The sequence below is a fragment of the Lentinus tigrinus genome (assembly GCF_003813185.1).
Source record: "Lentinus tigrinus ALCF2SS1-7 unplaced genomic scaffold L226scaffold_42, whole genome shotgun sequence".
NCBI lineage: Eukaryota > Fungi > Basidiomycota > Agaricomycetes > Polyporales > Polyporaceae > Lentinus > Lentinus tigrinus.
In genome coordinates, this window is record NW_027137951.1 from 1 (window position 1) to 18721 (window position 18721).

The 18721-nt window shown below is 55.9% G+C and overlaps 6 protein-coding genes across 6 annotated transcripts; 2 read left to right on the forward strand and 4 right to left on the reverse strand.

Annotated features, from left to right (window-relative positions):
• Positions 1–79: 79 nt before the first annotated feature.
• Positions 80–1724, reverse strand: L226DRAFT_526255 (uncharacterized protein; the record flags this gene model as incomplete). Its single annotated transcript, XM_067679038.1, has 6 exons — positions 80–425; positions 481–735; positions 835–948; positions 982–1085; positions 1116–1509; positions 1560–1724. Coding segments are annotated over 6 exons (1378 nt in total), but the record flags the coding sequence as incomplete, so codon positions are not given.
• A 1072-nt stretch (positions 1725–2796) lies between these two features.
• L226DRAFT_526256 (uncharacterized protein) lies at positions 2797–7345 on the reverse strand (the record flags this gene model as incomplete). The annotated part of the gene is made up of 14 exons (XM_067679039.1): positions 2797–3353; positions 3413–4356; positions 4411–4430; positions 4498–4574; positions 5155–5179; positions 5381–5505; positions 5734–5855; positions 5916–5968; positions 6045–6395; positions 6460–6500; positions 6558–6687; positions 6833–6851; positions 6901–6950; positions 7262–7345. 14 exons carry the CDS (start codon positions 7343–7345, stop codon positions 2797–2799), a joined length of 2598 nt encoding a protein of 865 aa, XP_067530452.1.
• Positions 7346–9235: 1890 nt separating this feature from the next.
• On the forward strand, positions 9236–12133 carry L226DRAFT_261520 (uncharacterized protein). The gene is made up of 23 exons (XM_067673379.1): positions 9236–9535; positions 9604–9744; positions 9808–9886; positions 9943–9956; positions 10016–10057; positions 10111–10167; positions 10219–10228; positions 10288–10305; positions 10367–10392; positions 10455–10480; positions 10530–10564; positions 10617–10641; positions 10710–10721; positions 10780–10795; positions 10860–10899; positions 10950–11050; positions 11106–11152; positions 11216–11228; positions 11289–11316; positions 11375–11432; positions 11496–11520; positions 11576–11717; positions 11780–12133. The coding sequence occupies exons 2-23, from the start codon at positions 9620–9622 to the stop codon at positions 11894–11896; spliced, it is 1056 nt and encodes a 351-aa protein (XP_067530453.1). The 5' UTR covers positions 9236–9535; positions 9604–9619; the 3' UTR covers positions 11897–12133.
• Positions 12134–12379: 246 nt separating this feature from the next.
• On the reverse strand, positions 12380–13189 carry L226DRAFT_539321 (S-adenosyl-L-methionine dependent methyltransferase). Its single transcript, XM_067681664.1, has one exon. The coding sequence runs from the start codon at positions 13148–13150 to the stop codon at positions 12410–12412; it is 741 nt and encodes a 246-aa protein (XP_067530454.1). The 5' UTR covers positions 13151–13189; the 3' UTR covers positions 12380–12409.
• Positions 13190–13959: 770 nt separating this feature from the next.
• Positions 13960–16327, reverse strand: L226DRAFT_539322 (uncharacterized protein). The gene is made up of 19 exons (XM_067681665.1): positions 16272–16327; positions 15965–16208; positions 15824–15902; positions 15756–15769; positions 15596–15694; positions 15528–15537; positions 15454–15471; positions 15374–15399; positions 15289–15314; positions 15191–15225; positions 15113–15137; positions 15034–15045; positions 14915–14979; positions 14749–14861; positions 14632–14697; positions 14537–14564; positions 14425–14482; positions 14238–14365; positions 13960–14176 (listed from the first exon to the last, which is right to left on the reverse strand). Exons 2-19 carry the CDS (start codon positions 16060–16062, stop codon positions 14054–14056), a joined length of 1023 nt encoding a protein of 340 aa, XP_067530455.1. The 5' UTR covers positions 16063–16208; positions 16272–16327; the 3' UTR covers positions 13960–14053.
• Positions 16328–16610: 283 nt separating this feature from the next.
• On the forward strand, positions 16611–17919 carry L226DRAFT_261652 (uncharacterized protein). Its single transcript, XM_067673380.1, has 2 exons — positions 16611–16902; positions 17344–17919. The coding sequence occupies exons 1-2, from the start codon at positions 16757–16759 to the stop codon at positions 17795–17797; spliced, it is 600 nt and encodes a 199-aa protein (XP_067530456.1). The 5' UTR covers positions 16611–16756; the 3' UTR covers positions 17798–17919.
• Positions 17920–18721: the final 802 nt, after the last annotated feature.

Here is an 18721-nt window from a genome sequence, read left to right on the forward strand (position 1 = left end):
GCCTTGGCAGCAGAGGCGGCTAGGACAAGTCAGTGAGCAAGGCGATGATCGGCAGGGCGAGGCGAAGTAGAGCACTTACCGGTGAGCTCCGCGCGAGGTAAGAGCGCGGTGAGGTCCTTCACCTCGGCCTCGCAGCGGACGAGCGACCCGCGGTACTTCGCCATCATCGCCGCGAAGTCCCGAGCGGAGAGGACACCAGCGCCGTACTCCGCAGAGAGCCGCTGGCACATCTGGGTTTCCAAGTCGACTTGCATCGTGGCGCTCTCAAGCTCGCTTCGCAGGCCTTCGAGTCTTACCGCACGCGAGACCTCCAGGTAGTCGAAGAAAAAGTCGGTGGCGGTGCGCGAGGACGCCGCAGAGGCGAAGTGGGCGTAGAGATCGAAGAAGGCGACGTCAGGGCAGGGTTTGCGCCCGTTCTCTTCGCGCTGGGGAAGGTGTCAGCAAGGCGAGCATACAAACCGGCGAAGCTGCGAAGCGTACCAGGATTGACAAGAAACTGCGCGCTCGCGCCTGATACGCCTGGTCGTCCAGCGGGTGCATCTCGAGGAGGAACGCCGCGACGAAGTCGTCCAGCTCGACGGGGTCGGGGGGAAGAGCATCAGACAGGACCGCGTCTCCCTCGGCGTCGCGATCCTCAGCGGCCGGATGGGAGGGCGAAACCGGCGGAGCGGTCGACAGCAAGTTGGCGGCGCGAACCAAGGGGTCGGACGGAGGCGAGCTCCCAGTCGGAAGGGGCTTGGTGGCGGAGGAAGACATCGAGGAGCAGGGGGCGAGCAGAGAGTGGAGGAAAGCAAGAAGAAGGGGGAAGGGAAGGCGAGGGAGACCAAGACTCACCTTCCTGCACAGTTTAAGATTATCAGAGTCGCCCGGGACCGCATGCATCAGCTTCTCTACGGCGATCAAGACCCGGCCCTGGCAGGCGGCTTCTATCTCAACAAATGCCGAACTCTATTGGCGCAACCTAGACATCCCCCTTCCTACTCTAGCCACCTCTTTCAGCGCTCCGTTACTGGCCTCTATCCCACCCGCGCTCGGCACCGCCACGACCTTCATGACTGGGACGTCGAAGGAGCGAAGCTGCCGATCTGGAAGCGAAGCAATCGCGAACCCTCAACCGTCCCGGCGAGGAAGGACGTAGGTGCGCCCCCCCGGGGCCTCTAGAGTCGATTGGATCTCGGCGTCGACTTTGTCCATGGCATCCTCGACTTCGTAGATGAGCCCCCGGATACGCAGGAGAAGATCGACGTCGACGATGGCGGCTTCGTTGGCGACCCGAGAAATGCGAGTCAGAAGCGATAGGTCCGCGCGTTGGCGAGCCGCATGCGCCTGCAGGGCTCGTCGTTCGAACTCACGGCGGAAACGGTCGATGCGCGCGGCGAGCTCCGATGCGAAGCGTTCGCCGTCGTGGGGCCACTCCTTGAGGATGTCGAGGCTACGGTTCGACTGTTCACGGAGGGTAGCCATCATCGCTGAGGTTCCGTGCCCCATGGAGAAAGCGAGTAGGGTCGCCTACGACCGGTCAGCTAGGACGCTACTATTGGGCCGCTACGCGAACTCACTGCACAGTCCCCAACCTTGGCGTATCCCGAAGCCACATAGCCATTGTCAGTCGCGACGTCGCTACACAAGGCCTCTAATTCATTGACCGCCTCGACAAGCTGCGTGGTGGCCTGGGGAATCAGCTCGGCGACGAGGCGGTCGATGTCTTGGTGGAGGTCGGGCATAAGGCGAACTATAGGGGGAGGGCGCGCAGACATTTAGAACGGAGGCGACAGGGCGAGCAAAGCGAGCCGGTCGCGTTTATATTCGCGCGACCCCCCCCCCCTCCTTTCGATCTTGCTCCATCACGGTCCTATCGATTATCGCCCCCATCAACAGCATGCGTCGAGGACTGAGGACAGTCCAGATTTCAGTGGGGAGGGGATGATGAGTCACCGAGCTTTCTGCGCCCGTAGTCGAACCCATCCATGCAGCTTCGACCACGCTTCGCCCTCGTTTCGCCTTCGATGCGTTCCCCAGTCGTGGGAGCAGGCTACTACTATACTTATCTATCTTCTTACCCAACACTCTTTGTAATGACTTCGCTGTGTCAGCGCTAATCAGAGAATCTCTCCCCCTCTCCGTCACCATCTCGACTTTGGCGCCGGTTAGCCTTCGCTGGGAGGCCGTAAGTTCAGCAGTCGACTCGCCGTAGTGTCGACCGAGCAAGAGTTCGCTCGCTTCGCAAGAGAGTAGCCCACGAGGGGCCTGAGTTCGCTAATCCCGACTATCGAGTCGCCGCCGTGTTTCGAAGCAAGTATCCCGCACCAGCGAAGAGAAGACCGCCAGTCTAGGAGCGAAGTAGCTCCTGTGCTATCGAGCACGAGAATCCGACCACTCACCGAGAGTGCACCAGTTTAGTCCCTCTCCTCCCTCGTCCGCCACTTATACACTCCCTTCCTCGTCCCCTTCTTCCTTCGCCGCGCCCTCCCGCGAGCGAGTTTACTTCCCCAACGCCCCACCGGCTTACTGCTTCGCCCGATACGCCGAAGCGCGCTCCCCGGATTGCGCCATTTCCGAGTCCATTCCGAAACACCCCGCCTCGACCGTGAGCCTTCGCCTCGACGTGTCCACACACCTTCCCCTCGCAGTTCGTCCACGGCTTCGCAGCTTCGCGCCGCCTCTTCCTCGACTTCGCAGATAGGCCCTACTCGTGCGACCACGGTCACCCAGCTTCGACCCGGGAATCGACTATCCAACTCGTAACCTTTCAGTTTTGTTGTGGTTTTTGTTGGGATTTTCCCTTCAGAGACGCAGCTACCCTATCACCGGCTGGTGAACAATGTCGGCTAATGAACGCAAGATAAGGCTACTCATTGAAGTCCCTTCCTCCACAAGTGCCATAAGTGCCTGACGGAGAGCCTTCGCCATGTTCCCAGTGGCATGCTCTACCACAGCGTGGTCAGGGTTAACGGCGGATTTGTGGGTGGAGAGGCACATGAACCACAGAAGACGGGTACCCGATAGCACCTGTGATCCTCCTGTGTGCACTAGTAAGGACGCTTCTGGGATATGGATGCCTGTGATGATCTCGAGGACGCCAAAGGTCTGGGCGCTTAGCCATAGGGCGAAGTCTTCTTTCAAACCATGACCATATGCAGAACCACATCGGCGATACCTGACATAGCTGGAGATGGTCGAAGCAAGAGGATAGCCATCGTGAGGAGCACCGAACCAGGGTATATCGGGAGGAAAGCCATAGGTGCAGGAGAGGTTCTCCATCTGCGCCCACCGACGATTGAGTGCGTCTTCAGCGTCCCAGGCTTCCCAAGCTTCGACTGATGGCATAGTGAACGATGGTAAAAGGGGGGAATCTACAAGAAGCTGAGTAAGCGAGTCCGCATATCGGGCTACAATGAACGACGTTACTGACATAGAGGTCCAGAAGATGTCGGTCTCGACTCGGATGACTCTTGCATAGATGTCTCTGACCAAGGCATTGGGGACTCCTGCGTGGCACGTCTCATCAAACACTCCGACTTCCACAGCCCGTACATGAGGTCGAAGAATATCGCCTCATAGACAAACCGCTTGAAGTGATGACTTGGATAATGGCGTCGTAAAGCTGCTAGAGCGGTGGGTGGATCCGACGTACGGTAATGGCGAGTAAGACTGAACATGTGGAACAGGCCTGAGACAATGAAATCCAGGGTCGAAGACATCGACAGCGTCTCGCGGATCTCCGCCGTTATGTCCTCCGTTGGCAAATGCATGCAGTAGCGGTCTCCGAGGAGGTTCACCAGGACGCCCCAGGACTCGTGCTTTTTCATAGGTGACACGTATCCCGTCTGTTCCTTCAGCACCGTCCCATAGTGAGCATCGTCGGGAAATGGCTGAGGGAATTCTCTTCGAAGGACATGAAGGGCACTCTGATAGAGGCGGTATTCACGACTGTTTCTGTCGATGAGGAAGGTGACGTCTGTGGGATAAGTATCTGAGGGCCACAGATAACACCACTGCAGTTTCTCGGGGGATGTGATCCTGCTGAGGTCCGCGCCCCTCCAGAAGGGTGAAGTGTAACAATAACTCGCAGTACCGACGTGGACGACGCGGAACAATTCCACAACCCACGTAGATCCGGGTACGAGATTGGCATCCTCAGACATAGAACCATCGCCGTTCGAAGTAGGAGCATCGTCCAACGTGGAAGATGTGGAGGCGTCGTCCTCGGGCTGGGATTTGTCTGCCTCGGAAGTGGAATCGTCGTCGTCGGACGTGAATGAGGAGCGGTTCCTACGCTCGAGCGTGGCTTCACCCTCTTCGCCATCCTCGGATGCATATTCGTCCGTGAACGCACGTTCGTCATCGTTGACAAGCCTGATAACCCGTCAGGTGGTACCAGTAGAGGCAGAACATGGTATGGGGGCATACCCAAGAAGTCGGCGTAGTCGCTGATACAGAGAGAATTGATCGAGGAAAGTTAGCGACACCTGAACATGATGGTACACGGGCACATACCATGCTTATTTCGATATGCGTTGTGTCGCTTGGGTGATGGGATGGAGGGACCGGAGGGTAGTCGAAAAAAGTGCAAGCTGGAAGTCGGGAAATGAGTACCAGTTGACGCACAGGGATGAAAAGACGTACGTATCCCTCGAGGTCAGCACGAGGCACAGCGCCACCGCAATCGGGGTTTTTGCGCTGCTATTACCGGGGCCACAGTAGTCCTTAGCTGATAGTTCTCACCGAGTGACCGTCTTATCCGGGAAATACGTGGGCTACTGTTAGACCTTGTGAAGTCCGTCTCCGAGCGTATTATGACCGTACGAGATGGGCGTTCTGGTAGCTACGCATGTCAGAGGCAGCATGTCGCATACTTATAAGATTGTGTCCTCACTTGGTGGGGGTTCAGACGGCCTACCACCACACGCCTCATTTTCATGCCACCACCTCTCCTGCGCCGAATGCTTTTCCCAGTCTACCCCGTCCGCAATGCAGCCAGCACTGCGCCATCGTTCTCCGCCCAGGTGTCTTCCTGGAAAAGTCCCGACGACATCCTCATCCTCTTGATGCTGATTGGCGGCGACATCGTCCAGCGCGCAGTGGCACAGCTCGCAGGGACAGGCTCAGGTCCCTTCTGCCCCGTCGCTTTACATACTCCGTCTCCGCGCTCACCTCTGCGGTGGGCGACGGTCGCATCCTGCCCAAACCGGACGTCGACATTTGCGTTGTGAACGCAAAGTCGTGGTACGCACGCACGAATGCGAGCTGGGTGATCGCACGCCTCCTGCGCGACAAGGAGATGCGCATGTCCGAAGGCCGCGGGCTCACCATCGCATTCTACTACACTTCGACAGACCCCAAGCGTGTCGCGGGCGTCCTACGGCGCGACTGGGTGTACTGGTCCGGCGTGCTGGTTATCTTGGCGCAGCTCGTCATTGCGGCAGTCCCGGGGGCGCTTCACGGGGACTGGATCGTGCTGGTGGTCACAGCGGGAGGCACACTCCTCGCGCTCGTCGGCAGCGGCTTGGGACAGTGGCAGGACGAGAAGTACGCCACACGAGAGATTGGCAAGGACGACCGCGAGGTCGCGGTGCTCACGCGCGGAAATGGGAGCGGATTCACGATGGTGGTCATCAGCGAGGGGGTTGGGATGAAGCTGGAGGATCTCGCAGCAGGTCGCGATAAGCGTAGGGTCGTCACGTCGGTGATGACGGGGACGCTGTTCGTGCTGTGGCTCGTGCTACTGCTCACAGTGGAGGGTCTCGTCTCGCTCACTCTCGGACATCGCCCGGACTATCTCCGTGTTCCGCCTGTTCGTGCACGCAAGACGCGCCCGGAGGAGGAAGGCAGCCAGGAACGATGCGAACAGACACCTAGCACGGGGTACCCGTCAGCCAGTCACAAACTACATAGGACAATACCCATAAACGCACCCTGCAGCGATGGAATGACCCTTCTGGAAGTTGTCCTCTGCATCGAAGTAGATCTGCGGCGACGCGCTGCAGGCAGAGGAACATCAGTCAGCGCACTGCCCTGGTACACGAGCAGCAAGCGGCACTTACATCGACACGCAGTTCGTGATCGACACGATGAACGTCGTCCCGACGCCGCGCTTCGACGTCGGCGTGACCGTTCGCCGCCCAGCTCATCACGAGCGGGAACAGGCTGTAGTTCCCGCCGACGACGAGGAAGAGCGCAAAGTACCGCCCGCCAATCGTGTTCGCGCTGTTCCCGCGCGTCGCGAGCGCCGCGAGCACGATGTACCCCATGCACGAGATCGCCGTCGAGAGTATGATGTGGTACCCGCGGTCGCGCGTGCGGTCTGAGTGCAGCGCCTGGAAGACGACCATGAACCAGCCCGCGGCGTAAGGCACGACGGCGAGGCCTTGCGAGGCGAGCGGCGTGAACCCGAGCTCGTTGATCAGCCGCGGGAGGTTTCAGCGAGGGATACCAGTGCTGCGACTGGAGAGCGCCTACCGTGGACAGGAAGTACGAGATGGTCGCGACGCCGACGTTGACTATGGGACGCCTGCTCAGCCATGGGTTGCACAGACGATGCGGAGAGGTGAACTTACAGCTGGCGTAGACGATCATGGGCAGCCACGCGTGCACGTCGTTCACGATGGCCTTGAAGCCCTGCCAGACGGTCATGTCGCCGTGCGACTGCGGGCGGTGGTGGCGGTTCAAAAGCGCCTCCGCGATCGCCTTCTCGCGCGGGGTCAGGAAGGAGTTCCAGAACGGGAAGGAAGGAGGAAGAGCAGGATCATGAACGCCATGATAATCGTCGGGATAGCCTCAATCTGCCATCGCGTCAGTGGAACGGTCTTCGCTCCGTCGGGGAGGCACTCACCAGGAAGAGGAACTGCCACCTACGAGGAACGGTAAGCGCTGAGCGTCGACAGGCGAGGTCGTGCTTACCCAGTCAAGACAGGCGTCTCAATGCGGACCAGGCCAAACGCAAGCAAGCCCTGTGGTAATGTCAGTGGTCATTAGACAAAGCAATAGTAGAGTAGAATAAGCAGTAATATTGAGCTAGCGAGAGGTCTGTCGAGCTCGACGGACACCGAGCACGATGGATGAGGAGGAAAACTTGGACACGCTTAGCCGCTCAGGTGAGCGCGGACGAGTCATCGACTACCCAGCGGTGCTTTGCATGCGTCTGGACGGACGAGCCGACCGTCTTCACGCCGGGCCAACCCGCAAGGCTGTCTCTGACTCTGCTAAGGCGCGCTCACCGAATGTTGAGTTGCCGAAGGAGGAGGGTACTTAGACCACCCACTCGTCCTGCTGCTGGCGCAATCTGCATCACATGCTTCCGCGTCCACATCTGGCTTCGCCGGTCCTTGCCCAACCTCTTGATCATGGTGTACGAGAGAGCGAGAAGACGAGGCTGGAATATTGAATAGTAGGGGGGCCGGCCGAACCCGAGAGGCAGGCGCCCAGCGTCCAGCCCGCTATCGCGCATGCAACCCACCCGCTCTTCCTCGTTGCGCTTCGAACCTGCACAGCTCATGCAGTTGGTGACTTGCTTTATCCGCGGCATATCTTCAAAGCTCCTCTGCCGCAAACGCTTCTCTTCTACCGCTTCCAAGGCAAGGCCACCCACTCCGCCGACTATGAAGACTGGGAGAACCTAAGGAGTTCTTTGCCCGTGCCGCAGAGTGCTAGGATGGTGCGTTCTGCACCACATCTACAATCACTTGAGATATGCCGCAGTCCACAACGTTCCAGAGGCGCCCCCCCCCCCCCCCCCCCCCCCCCCCCCCCCCCCCCCCCCCCCCCTTGCGCGCCGTGAACCGCAAGTACCATCGCTTCCTCACCGATCACCCCGACCCCTTGGTCGTTTACGCAGAGCAGACCCCGTCCTTCCTCCCCAAGTCCATCATCCAAGCTGAACCCTCCACGCCATCGCTCTCATAGACGAACATCTCATTCCTGATTGTACAGAACCCGATTCCGATGGTTCCTGCAATAAGCCGTCCTCGCAGAGGTGCAACCACTGTCTCAACTCCTCGGTACGTGCGCTCATGATGTGTTTCTCCCTCATCGCCTTACACACACTACACAGAAAGTACATATCACACCATCTTCGCCATCACCATTTTCGTTCTGGGAGATCTTGTCGCCTAAGGGCTCGTCGTTAGTCCTCCCAGCGCGTCGATGCGCCTTCACCTATTGGTTCACAACCTTCGACTCGGATGTCTTCGAGACCGGCAAGAACCTTCCGTCCCACATAGGCGATCCAAACCTCAATTTGACCGAGGATGAGTACATGGCTGTCGTCTGGAGTCGCACCCTCGTCTGCCTTGTCGACGAGAAGGTCCCGTACAACATGAAGATGGCCACTGCGGAGTTACAAGTGTCCTCGCCCTCTCAGAGGGCAAATACTGCCACTACCCCTCTGGCTCCCCACCTCCTCACTCTTCCACGCCATAGCTGAGTTCTGCCCTCCCATGACCCACCAAATGTCCCTCTGCTGTCTCCGCGCATGACATCATGGTCCTTGTCATGGATGTATATCACGCATTCCCAGTACTCGTACACACAATACGTCCTCTATCCGCATTTCATGCATCTTCATTACCCTCAGAGACCTCCGGCTACCTCTCGTTCACTCACGCTCATCACGGAATTGAATATCTTGCCGGCGCCATCTTCGACTTTTGCGAAGTAGTGTTCCAATAACATGATGCTTCTGGTATCGTCTGGTATCGATAACTCGGGAGATCGTCCCCCACGCTTCAAGCTGTGGCGACGTCGGTTGAGTGCCACAGGAAGAAGGACCAGGGGCAGGCTTTATATTTCCGTCCAGGCATACTATGCTTCGTTCGGGCCGTCACCATACTGGTTGGGAGACTTCCACCTCATTTGGCACCCATGATCGCTGCGCTCCTCGTCTGCTCCGGCTGGCTTATCCAACCATACACTTCGCAGTCTCACCGACGTGTACCTTCGTGAGTAGCAACATGGGGCATCGGGCCCTACGCGATCACGCCGGCGCGTAATGGCAGATGGCCACGGCGCGAACGAGCCCGCTCACCCATGGACTCGATCTCTCCTGCGTCCACATCCGGCTTTGTCGCACCCATCCTGCTGCTCCGCTACACCGTATCGTTACAGCCCAGCTCACTGACGAAGCTAGCTGGCAGCTCAAAGGATTCGAGTAGCTGAGTATTGTCCGAAGAAGCTTCCTCTTCTGACCATGGGACTCGACCACAGGAACGCTCTACATCCGCTATGCCATGTCTTCTCGCCAGCAGGCGGCTCGCTCACGCTCTGCATAGAAGGTCAGCTGTCTTCAAGAACGCGTCTACGTCCACATTCGCAGTACAAGGTTCCACACAGCCTTCAAGTTCACCAACATGTTCATCACAGAGCTTCTTCCAATATCAAGAACATGATTCTTCTCGAGCGGCGGTACCCATGCTTCTTCCACGAGCGCACCAGACAGACACCGAATCTGGTTTCGAATGAACAATCATAACTTTACCCCTCGTTAGCATAAAGCGTTGTGAGGAGTACGCCGCCCATATCCTCGTCTTGACTCTCCCAGGTTAGTGCGTCCGAGTTCGGGGGTATATCTGCGAATATTTACTCACACGTGGCACACTCACCCGCCAGAAGTCTACAAGCTACCATGGCTGCGCCGCCGAACACCACGGCCACAATGACCCCGCTCGACCCTCTCGCACTACTGCCGAAGGTGCCAGCATTGGACAACACGTTTGGCGCAGTCCTGCTTGGGACATTTCTCGCCCTTATGTGAGTATCTACTCCTCGGCAGGTGGTTCCACGGGGCGTGCAGAGCTGAAGAACGCGCCACAGTTTGTACGGACTCACTCTTCATCAGTCATATCGATACTTCGGCATGTATCCTGGGGACTCGAGAATTCTCAAAGGCCTGGTACGTTTGCCATACGACTTAGAGTCACCGAAGCTCACTGATGTATCAATTCGCAGGTCATCGTGGTTTTGTGAGTATCTCAGATGAAGTGCTATATGGCGATGGGTTTCCGATGCAGACGCTACACAGAATACTTGAGACTGTGACCTCGATTATGTCCATGCATGCTTGGTGCGTCTGCTCACCACCGTCTCAGCAACGTTCTACTAACTGGTCTCGCTCAGTTACTTCTACCTCGTCACCAGCTACTTCAATCCTCGCGAACTCCTTCGTGGTACTTGGTGAGCACGCCTATCATCAGGTCATTCGCCGCGGACTGAAGTTTCAAGCAGGTCGATTAGAGTGAGCCAGGAACATCGATTATGCAACGGAGAACGTGCTGACATTACGACTCAATCTAGGCCATGCCTCTTGTTTCGGTGAGTCGATCGCCCAACTTGCTTGGCGATTCATACTTACAAGGCCGACTTGTCCATACAGGGGCTTGTCATGACCGCAAGCCAGAGGTACGATCCTTTCAGATGCCAACGTAGTCATGATTATAGCTAAGATAACAACATAACCTTAGCTTCTTCGCTTGGAGGGTGTACATAAGTGCGTATGTTCTACTTCGTCACGTAGCAGTGCTAATATGCGATGGTAGTGGGCCCTCGATACAGAATACTTGTCGGAGCTGCTGTAAGCTCGGTTCCTGATTCTACACGAAGTCGTACTGACAGGCCCACGTTAGGCATTTCTTTGCATCCTGGAACTAGGTCAGTCGTCAAGCTCTCGTCCAAATTTCCACAATGTACTGACCTAGGCGCCGTCTCATGATACACAGGTTTCTCCAGCGGTACGTTTCGCAGTCGCTCCCAATGTGCGCAAGCAGACAGTACTGACCACACCTCAAGCTGCAACCGCAGAAGCGTAAGTCTGCAGCATTCTGACTGTGGAGAAGGCGCATCAAACTTAAGCAGTCGTCCTTCTACAGCTTCATCGCCCGGTCTTTCCAGAGCTTCAAACACGTCACGGTTCGTCTGCTTGATTTCCCAGAAGCTGCGCTCTCCTTACCCCGCAACAGTGGCTCGTTTCAACCCAGTCAACGATGGCCGTCACTGCAGACATACTGCTCACTATTGTGCTGATCTATGTCCTACGTCGTAGTCGGACCGGTATCAAGCGGTGCGCTTCTTCTTCTGGCTCGGATCTCGCTGCCATTCAGAACAGCACCTCGCAGGACCGACTCGATGCTCGAAGTCATGATCATGTATTCCATCAACACAGGTAGGCTGCCCTCTTCTACCTCTCCGATTGCGGTACTTGTACTGACCTGGAATTCGCTGGCAGGTCTGCTAACTGGGTAAGATTCGCCCTCCCTTTGATGCATGATAGGGTGTATTGATAACGACCGGGCTACTAGCATCTTCAACTTTCTGTCCCTATTCTTCGTGAGTATCTCGTCTTTCGAACGCTGCGTTTCGTTGGAATTGATTATCATCTTTATAGTCATTCATCCGTCCCGGCGACATGATATACATTGGCATTGGTATTCCTGGCACGAAGAGTAAGTTTCTGACTTGTTGCGAAGCGCCGCCTGAAGTGAAACTGACCATGATTTTGTATACAGTGTACGCCAACACTCTCATGGCGGCGTAAGCATATTTCGTCTATCCGGAACACTCTCCTGGGGCTCATCCTGATCCGCAGCTTAAACTCGCGAAGGTCACTCGCAGCCAAGTGTTCTGGTCCCTTCCTTGAGACCTCGCCCTTCGGGTTCAGCATCTCGCCTGAGGCTCCGGAAGACTCGGCCATGATGGTGTATCCTCCGCGTGTGCACGTGAAACACTCGGTAAGTCCCTCCCTCCTTGGCGAATTAGAGGCATCGGTGAGACTGAGTGGGTTGTGCCACAGATCGACCCGGCTGCTACGACGGACTCGATGACGGGCATATCGAGCAAGTCTCAACTCACAGGCGACCTCTCGATGGAGGCACTGCATGCAGATATTGAGCGACACGCTGGAAATTAGCATCCATTGTTGCTTGGTGTACTGCGTGACACTGGGAGGTGCTAGGCCGGTCAAGCCTGTGCAGTTGCAAGCCATACAATCGCTACTGTGATATAGAACTTGCGAATTCCCCTGTATTTATTGCGCGCATGACAATGCCGTTGTAGTGGTAGCTTGTGAGCTGCACTCGAGTCTCGTCAACTCACACATAGAGCACACCCTTTCGGCTCAAGATCGACGTCGAAAACTACCTATGCCACCTGCTAGCGTATATAGTTAACCTGAATCGCCGCACTAGTACACCTCTTGGGCGTCTACAGTGACGTCAGCCCCCAACGCGCGTCACGGCGGTTCTTCAAGCTTCAAGCTGTCTCCTTGTCTCTTAGCTCGGCTTCTTCGCTCGTGGCTTTGTGCCTGTTGGTACCACACTAGCTAGCACGTTACGGGAAGAAGGTGAAGGTGAATAACAAGTTCAAACGTTCAAACCCGCCAGACGCTGCAAGAACGTCGACGAGACACAACTCGAGAACGATATTACAGCTTCACACTTGGCACACCCTTGGGTTTCCGGGCCTCGAAGAGCCCGACGACCCCAACGACGCGTACCTCCCACTGTTCGAACGACTCCCGCAGAGCCTCCCTTAGCCCCTCCTCGGAGTCCGCCACGTTCCCGAAGATGCCCTTCTTGTTGTAGATCCCCATCAGGCGCGTCCCCAGCCAATTGTGGGAGACACCGCTCCCGAGGATTGTCGCTCCGTAGACGACAGCCCCCGGGGAAAGAACGGGGGCGATAACCGTGAACACATCCGTCGCCTTCTTGGGCAGAGAGCCGGGGAGGCAGTGGAAGACGTAGAACAGGGCGACGGACTCGTACTTGCCGCCCATGTTCGTAGGCAGCGGCTGAAAGATGTTATGCTCGATGAGCTCTATCTCGCCCTTGTACCCTGCGTACGCGAGACGCTGCTGCGCCATGACGAGCGTGTTTGGGTTGAGGTCGAGTAGGGTGACGACCTTCGTCTTTGCGAGCGTCTGCACGGATGCGGCGGGATAGTACCCGGTGCCAACACCGATCTCGAGGTGGGCGGACTGGCCGATGTGCTGCTTGTAGAAAGGGAGGAGGACATCCCCTGTCTGGCAGCGCCAGGCGAAGATGTTGGAGATGGTGAGGACGAGGATGTCGTATATGCTCAGGCCGAACTTGTTGTAGATGGACGCAGACGCCTCCATCTGGGGCTTGCTCGCGGAGCTCGTGCTCTCGCGGGTAGCTGTGGACATTGCTGGGGCGTTCGGCTGGTGCAGGTGCAGGTACAGGATGCAGGCGAAGAGAGGCAGATGCACTGCTGTCCATTCTGGCGCAAATAAGACCTGGAGGCCCTGTCAGAAGCAGAAGGGGCGTGCATTGGAAGCCCAAAGGCACTTCTTTGTTTACTCCTGGTCTCTATTTGCTTCTGACTTATCCCAGCGTGGGTTTTCCCAGGAGGGTCAGTATTAGTTACTCAACCCTATCCACTCAGCTGATGGCAAGCATGGCACGGCCTCGTGAACCAGGGGGTCAGCCTAGTCGGAGCGGAGCGCCCGTTGGACGCTCCCCGCCCATCTCATCACGTTCGTCCGGGCTCTTCGAATCTTTGTGGGTGGGTCGTGCTATTCGGGTGTCATTATCAGACGTATGGCTACCTTGGGCCACATAACGGAGTGGGAGGACATCGCAACACCGCCGACAAGCTCCCATGTGGTGCAGCCGCCACGGTTCTCCCCGGGCGCAACCACGCAGAGCGCTGTTGTGGTTTCGGCGGTCTGGATTTGTGGGTGTCCATGGGAGTATGGTACAGTCGGTACGTGTTAGATGCGGCGCTGCGCTGAGAAGGTTGTTGGGGGCGCGACTCGGACTAGGTGACCCTGCAGCGCTGAGGGGCCGGCCTGAGTGGTGATGGGGATCTTTGTGGATGTATACCGACGATGGGGAAGATTTCTTGGGAGGGACGTATCGCCGGTCCTTCGTAGTAGCGGTGGAGAGCTTCCGACGGCCGAGTAGTCGCATAGTTGGCTACCTCTGGGTTATTCTTCGGCGATACGCTCGCGAGTTCCTGATGATGGGTATGACATTTGTTCTCAATCCATACAGGGGTGATGCGGAAGCCGTACCCTCCTCTATTCCTCAGTACACGCGTCCAACTCCTAGGGCAGCGCCTCGCTTTTCAGGTCCTGTACGGCCTTCATCTCGAGGTCCTGTGTCTCCCGAGCTACGAAGTCCTCCCGGTCCTCGTCGGCATGCGTGATAGTTTCTCTCGTGACCTCAATCTATGTAAGATCCATGTATACCCGAGTTAGCTAGTGAACGTCGAAGTTACAACGTACGCACCACAGGCCCTGTCGGTATCGAAAACTGGAGGCCGCGGCTGCCGGATGAGAACATATGCGTCCTGCTGACCAGTGTGCTGCGGATGTGCGAGCGGGCGTTGAGTGAGCCCAGGAATGAGTTGGCGTATACTTCGAACAGAATCGTCAAACAATCCGACCTGGTGAGAGCGGAGTGTAGAGCGACGTACGTTTGGTCTGGATGGCAAAGAATCCGAGGAAAATCAGGCTGTCCTTCTTGCACGCGAACTGTAAGACTGGCAGTTGAATCCGAGTCCCGGTTTGACATGGATTAGCGCTTACCATGATCACGCATGCCATTGATGCCGTCCTGTCAAGTCAGAGATAGTCAGGGGAAAAACGAGGCACGACCTGCCTAGAAACTAGCTGAAACTGACCCTGTGAGTGCGCCCGTATTTACTGTGTATAGGAGGATCTTGTTGACCATACTGGTGGATTGTTTGCTACGCCAACGATTGGTTAATACAGCGGGACGGTGAGCGGTGCGTACTCACTAGTGGAAGCTACCTGTTTCCCACATACTACCCCGCTTGAGATAGAAGGTGAGTGACATGGCGACGAGGAGGTCGACCAGAGCTGCGCAGCCAAGGCCTCCGCTGACCGTTGCCTAGACGTGGGGTCGGTCGTGCAATGTGTATGAGTACATGATAGTAAACGCACGATTCCGTTAGCAAGATTGCGAAGTCTGACCCAATCGGGGAGCGTGTAGGAAAGCACTGATGATCCTAGACGGAGATAAGTCTGTGAACATACTGAGGTGTCAAGGTAGAGAGACGTACCGATTCCGAATCCTAAAGGTTGTATGCACTCTTATCGTCAGCGAGCCCCGCACGCATAGGGTCAACTTGGCACACGAACCTACTCTGGCCAGAGTAAAGAATGCCTGAAGAGAAGGATAGTGAGTCATTAACGCTGATAAGCGAATGTGTCTCGTACGATTATGAATGTCCAAATGACCGCCTTGCCGCTGACTTGGAAATTCGACAGCGTCAATTCCAAGTACCAGAGTGGAACATTGACTTGACTCGACACACCTATCCAAACTCTCCACGTATAGTAGCTGAGGTCGTAGTTCTCAGTCATCACATAGAACTTGAGTGAATCATTCGCAAGCCTTACCCCTGTACGCACATGCCAACCAATACCTGTTGCGACGGACATTAGCTTGCGAAGGAGCCGAGTAGTGGCGGAGAACTTACGCTACAAATTACAGCGGCCTGGCGAGATATGTTCCGTCAATGAGAAGAACCATGCAGTACCAAGAACCACCCACTCCAACGCCCCTAGATGATGTCCTCGCTTCAGTAATGGTGCAGTACAAAATGTGCATAGAACGCTCACCAGTCAACCCGAATGAAGTTGAGGATATCTCCGAACCCGGAAACCAAGTACCCGTAGATGAACTTGATACAGAACGCTGTATGGAACGTTTCTAATACCCTATGTGTTGGGCGCTATGAGTTTCGAGACATCGAGTGACGATGAGGAAGTAGCTGCTGACCATACAGTGTATACCTGCCTAGAATGTGAGCACTTCCAGCTCCGATACGAAGAGACAATACTACTCACTAGAAACTTGAGGGACGTTCCATCCTTTGTGTACTTCTGGGAGTAAATAAACGTCTGCAGCGTCGTCATACCATACAATCTGCAGGAGGTGTCAGCGGGTGACACACATTCAGACACACTCAAGCCGCTGTCCATACTCACATGCAAGCAATAAAGATCGTAATCAGCAAGCCACCCATGATGTCCTCCGCCGGGTTCTTGACTGTTGCACGAGGTACAGTGGGCGACACGATGGTCATGATGTCGGGAGGTGGGAGGTGGGAGAGTCACGTCGAAGTTGAGGAGGTGTAGATATTTGTGTTGGACACTCTCGAGTCTCCGGGCATCGAAGAAGTCAAGATGGTGGCGTCCGATGTTCTGAGTGAATGGGCGCATCTGATTTCGACTGCAGATGATGGACTTCGTAAGGAGTGCCGAAACACGTCAGTCGAAGGTTTGACATGCAGACTTATCTGGCCATAGTCAGGGTCTCCAGCTGAATTACGGAAGAGAGATCCATCTTTCCGCTCCACTTGTATGCCGGTAGTACACGGATCGTGACAGACTCGGCAAACATATTGTTGAGATGAATATACTGATCCTAACAAGCCAGTGACCTATGATGAATACCGAAACCGATCTTGAAGACATAGGTCTAGAAGAGAAGATACTAGTTGGACGAGTTCAGTATGTACCATTAGCAGCAGCAAGACGATGGAGGCTGATGGCCGCTAGCAGAGGACGCAACCAAGAAAGCGCCGGAAGGTAGTGTCTCGGAGCCAGCCGGGGCAGGGGCAAATTCTGCTCTCAACCACCGACCTTGATGTCTTTACTCATCCCCTCCCTTCGTTCTCTGTCTTTTCTGACGGCCGTAGGCTTGGTGAAACACATATCCTTGCAACAGGGAACACACCTGGAACATGAAAATATAAGAGCTCACCGGAAAACGTTCCCATGCCGGCTGGGACGTTTCTGCGCTCCGCGGTTGCAATCACCTTCTGGCTCTCGGCGGCGCTCACACGACGAAGGCGGGGGACGCTTGCGGATGCTGAGGAGACACCTCAGGCCTCAGGGCTGGGCCGAATTGCGCGTATACCCAGGTCTGTACTCGTTTCGGTCCCATACGGGCTTCTTGATGTTCTGCGAAGGAGCAGGCTCGTCTGGATGTGTGCCATATCTTGTCTGATTACTGGTGTGACATCGATCCGACAGTCGTGGATCGATATGTTTGCGCATCTATGGTGCGGCCCACCCGCAGTATGAGCGTTGGATGCTGGGGTCGTTATACATGAAAGTACAAGATGATGGATTCGGTTCGGCGCACTATTTAATTTGGACGGGATGCCCTCATTGATTGAAAGATGCATTGGTGCCCCCCTGACGAATAGCTGTTCGCTGGGAGCCTTCGTCGTCGTTCGGTCAGGCACCTTAGGGTGTGGAAGTATGCAGTTGTCTGGGTTCTCGCGCCTCTGGTCTGCCATGGGCTTGAGCTGCCCCTCGCATATTGTCTTTCTACCACGAACTGACTCTAATGGACACAGATCGCTCGCGCCGGCCAATGCTCGTTCGAAACGACTTCCGTGGGATGTCAACCTTGAGCTAGCTCCAGGTCCGCATATCTCTTTGGGCTCGGCATCTTGGATTCCATCGTCCCTATGGTCCTGCGTAGCGCAGTGCCTCTTCCGAACGCCACGCCCCTTTCCCTCCATCCGTTTCGCTCGTGCACGGCGCCCGCTTGCCCACGCCATCTGCATTTTGTGGGTCTCATACGGATCGGACAACTACCGAAGGGTCCTGTACAGTACAGAACACGCTTCCAGTCAATACGGTTGCAGTGGAGGAAATTACTGCACCAATCATTGGACTCGAAGCCTTGATGTCACCATGATCTTTGTATGCGCAAGTGCCTCGCACTCTCCACCCGATGTAACTGAACTCATGGGGACAAATTGTACCTCGATCGTTGATGATGTGCGAGTACAATACGTCGGATAAGTTGGCCATGTGCCAATCAGATCATTGAGTGCCATCGCCAGAGACACAGGGAGCTCGGCATGCAGAGGTGACAAGCCCCCAGATCCACGTCAACGCCGGAAACGACGGGTGAACTCAACGTACGTATGACCTACTTCAAGGTCATTGTGCATGTGTTGAGGATGCTCGTGCGGAAGCCCTTGATGTCGAAATCCATATCAAACGGAACGATTGGGTGAGCCTAGTATTGCGGGCCCATCTTGAATGTACAGATCTCGCTGTGAAGAGCGTATAAGAAAGAGAGAACGAGGCGAGGAGGATTCCGAAGTCATTAGGCTGCCAGCGTTGAGAGAGGACGTCCTGTGCGGTAGATCGGCTCAGACAGCGATGGGGACTTGGCCACAGACAGAAATAGCTACACAGTGATGGACCTATACTTGCCGTGAGTGAGATCCAAAGGTGCGATGGTCCGACCGGGCGTGTACGAGGTATGTCGAGTAGGAGAGGGAGAACGAGAGGGAGTGGATGGGAGATGAGAGGGAGAGGGAATGGGCTGGCTTGTACATTGAGGAGAGCGTAATAAACTGCTTTGTCGATCACTGTAGAGCTTGCGAGGGCGTATGCGAAGTGCGAAAGCTGAGAAATGAGCGATAAAGAATCGAAGGCGAGTCGAAGTCGAGGCTGAAATCGCGCGGTCAAGGGCGGAATCAAAACTCCCTCAATTCGAGCTGCTAGCAAGTCAGCATATACGTGAGTGCGACATCTACTGACATGGCCACTTCGCTTGAAGGTCGCGAGGGCGGCGGAGGCGTAGAAAGAGTTGGAGCAGGGGAAAACATAAGTACGACTAGAGCGCTAATCGGCTAGCATACAGCTGTTTGCGAAATCAATGTCATTCGGACTCCGACTACGCGAGCGCGCAAACGACGCGATTAATTCAAAAAA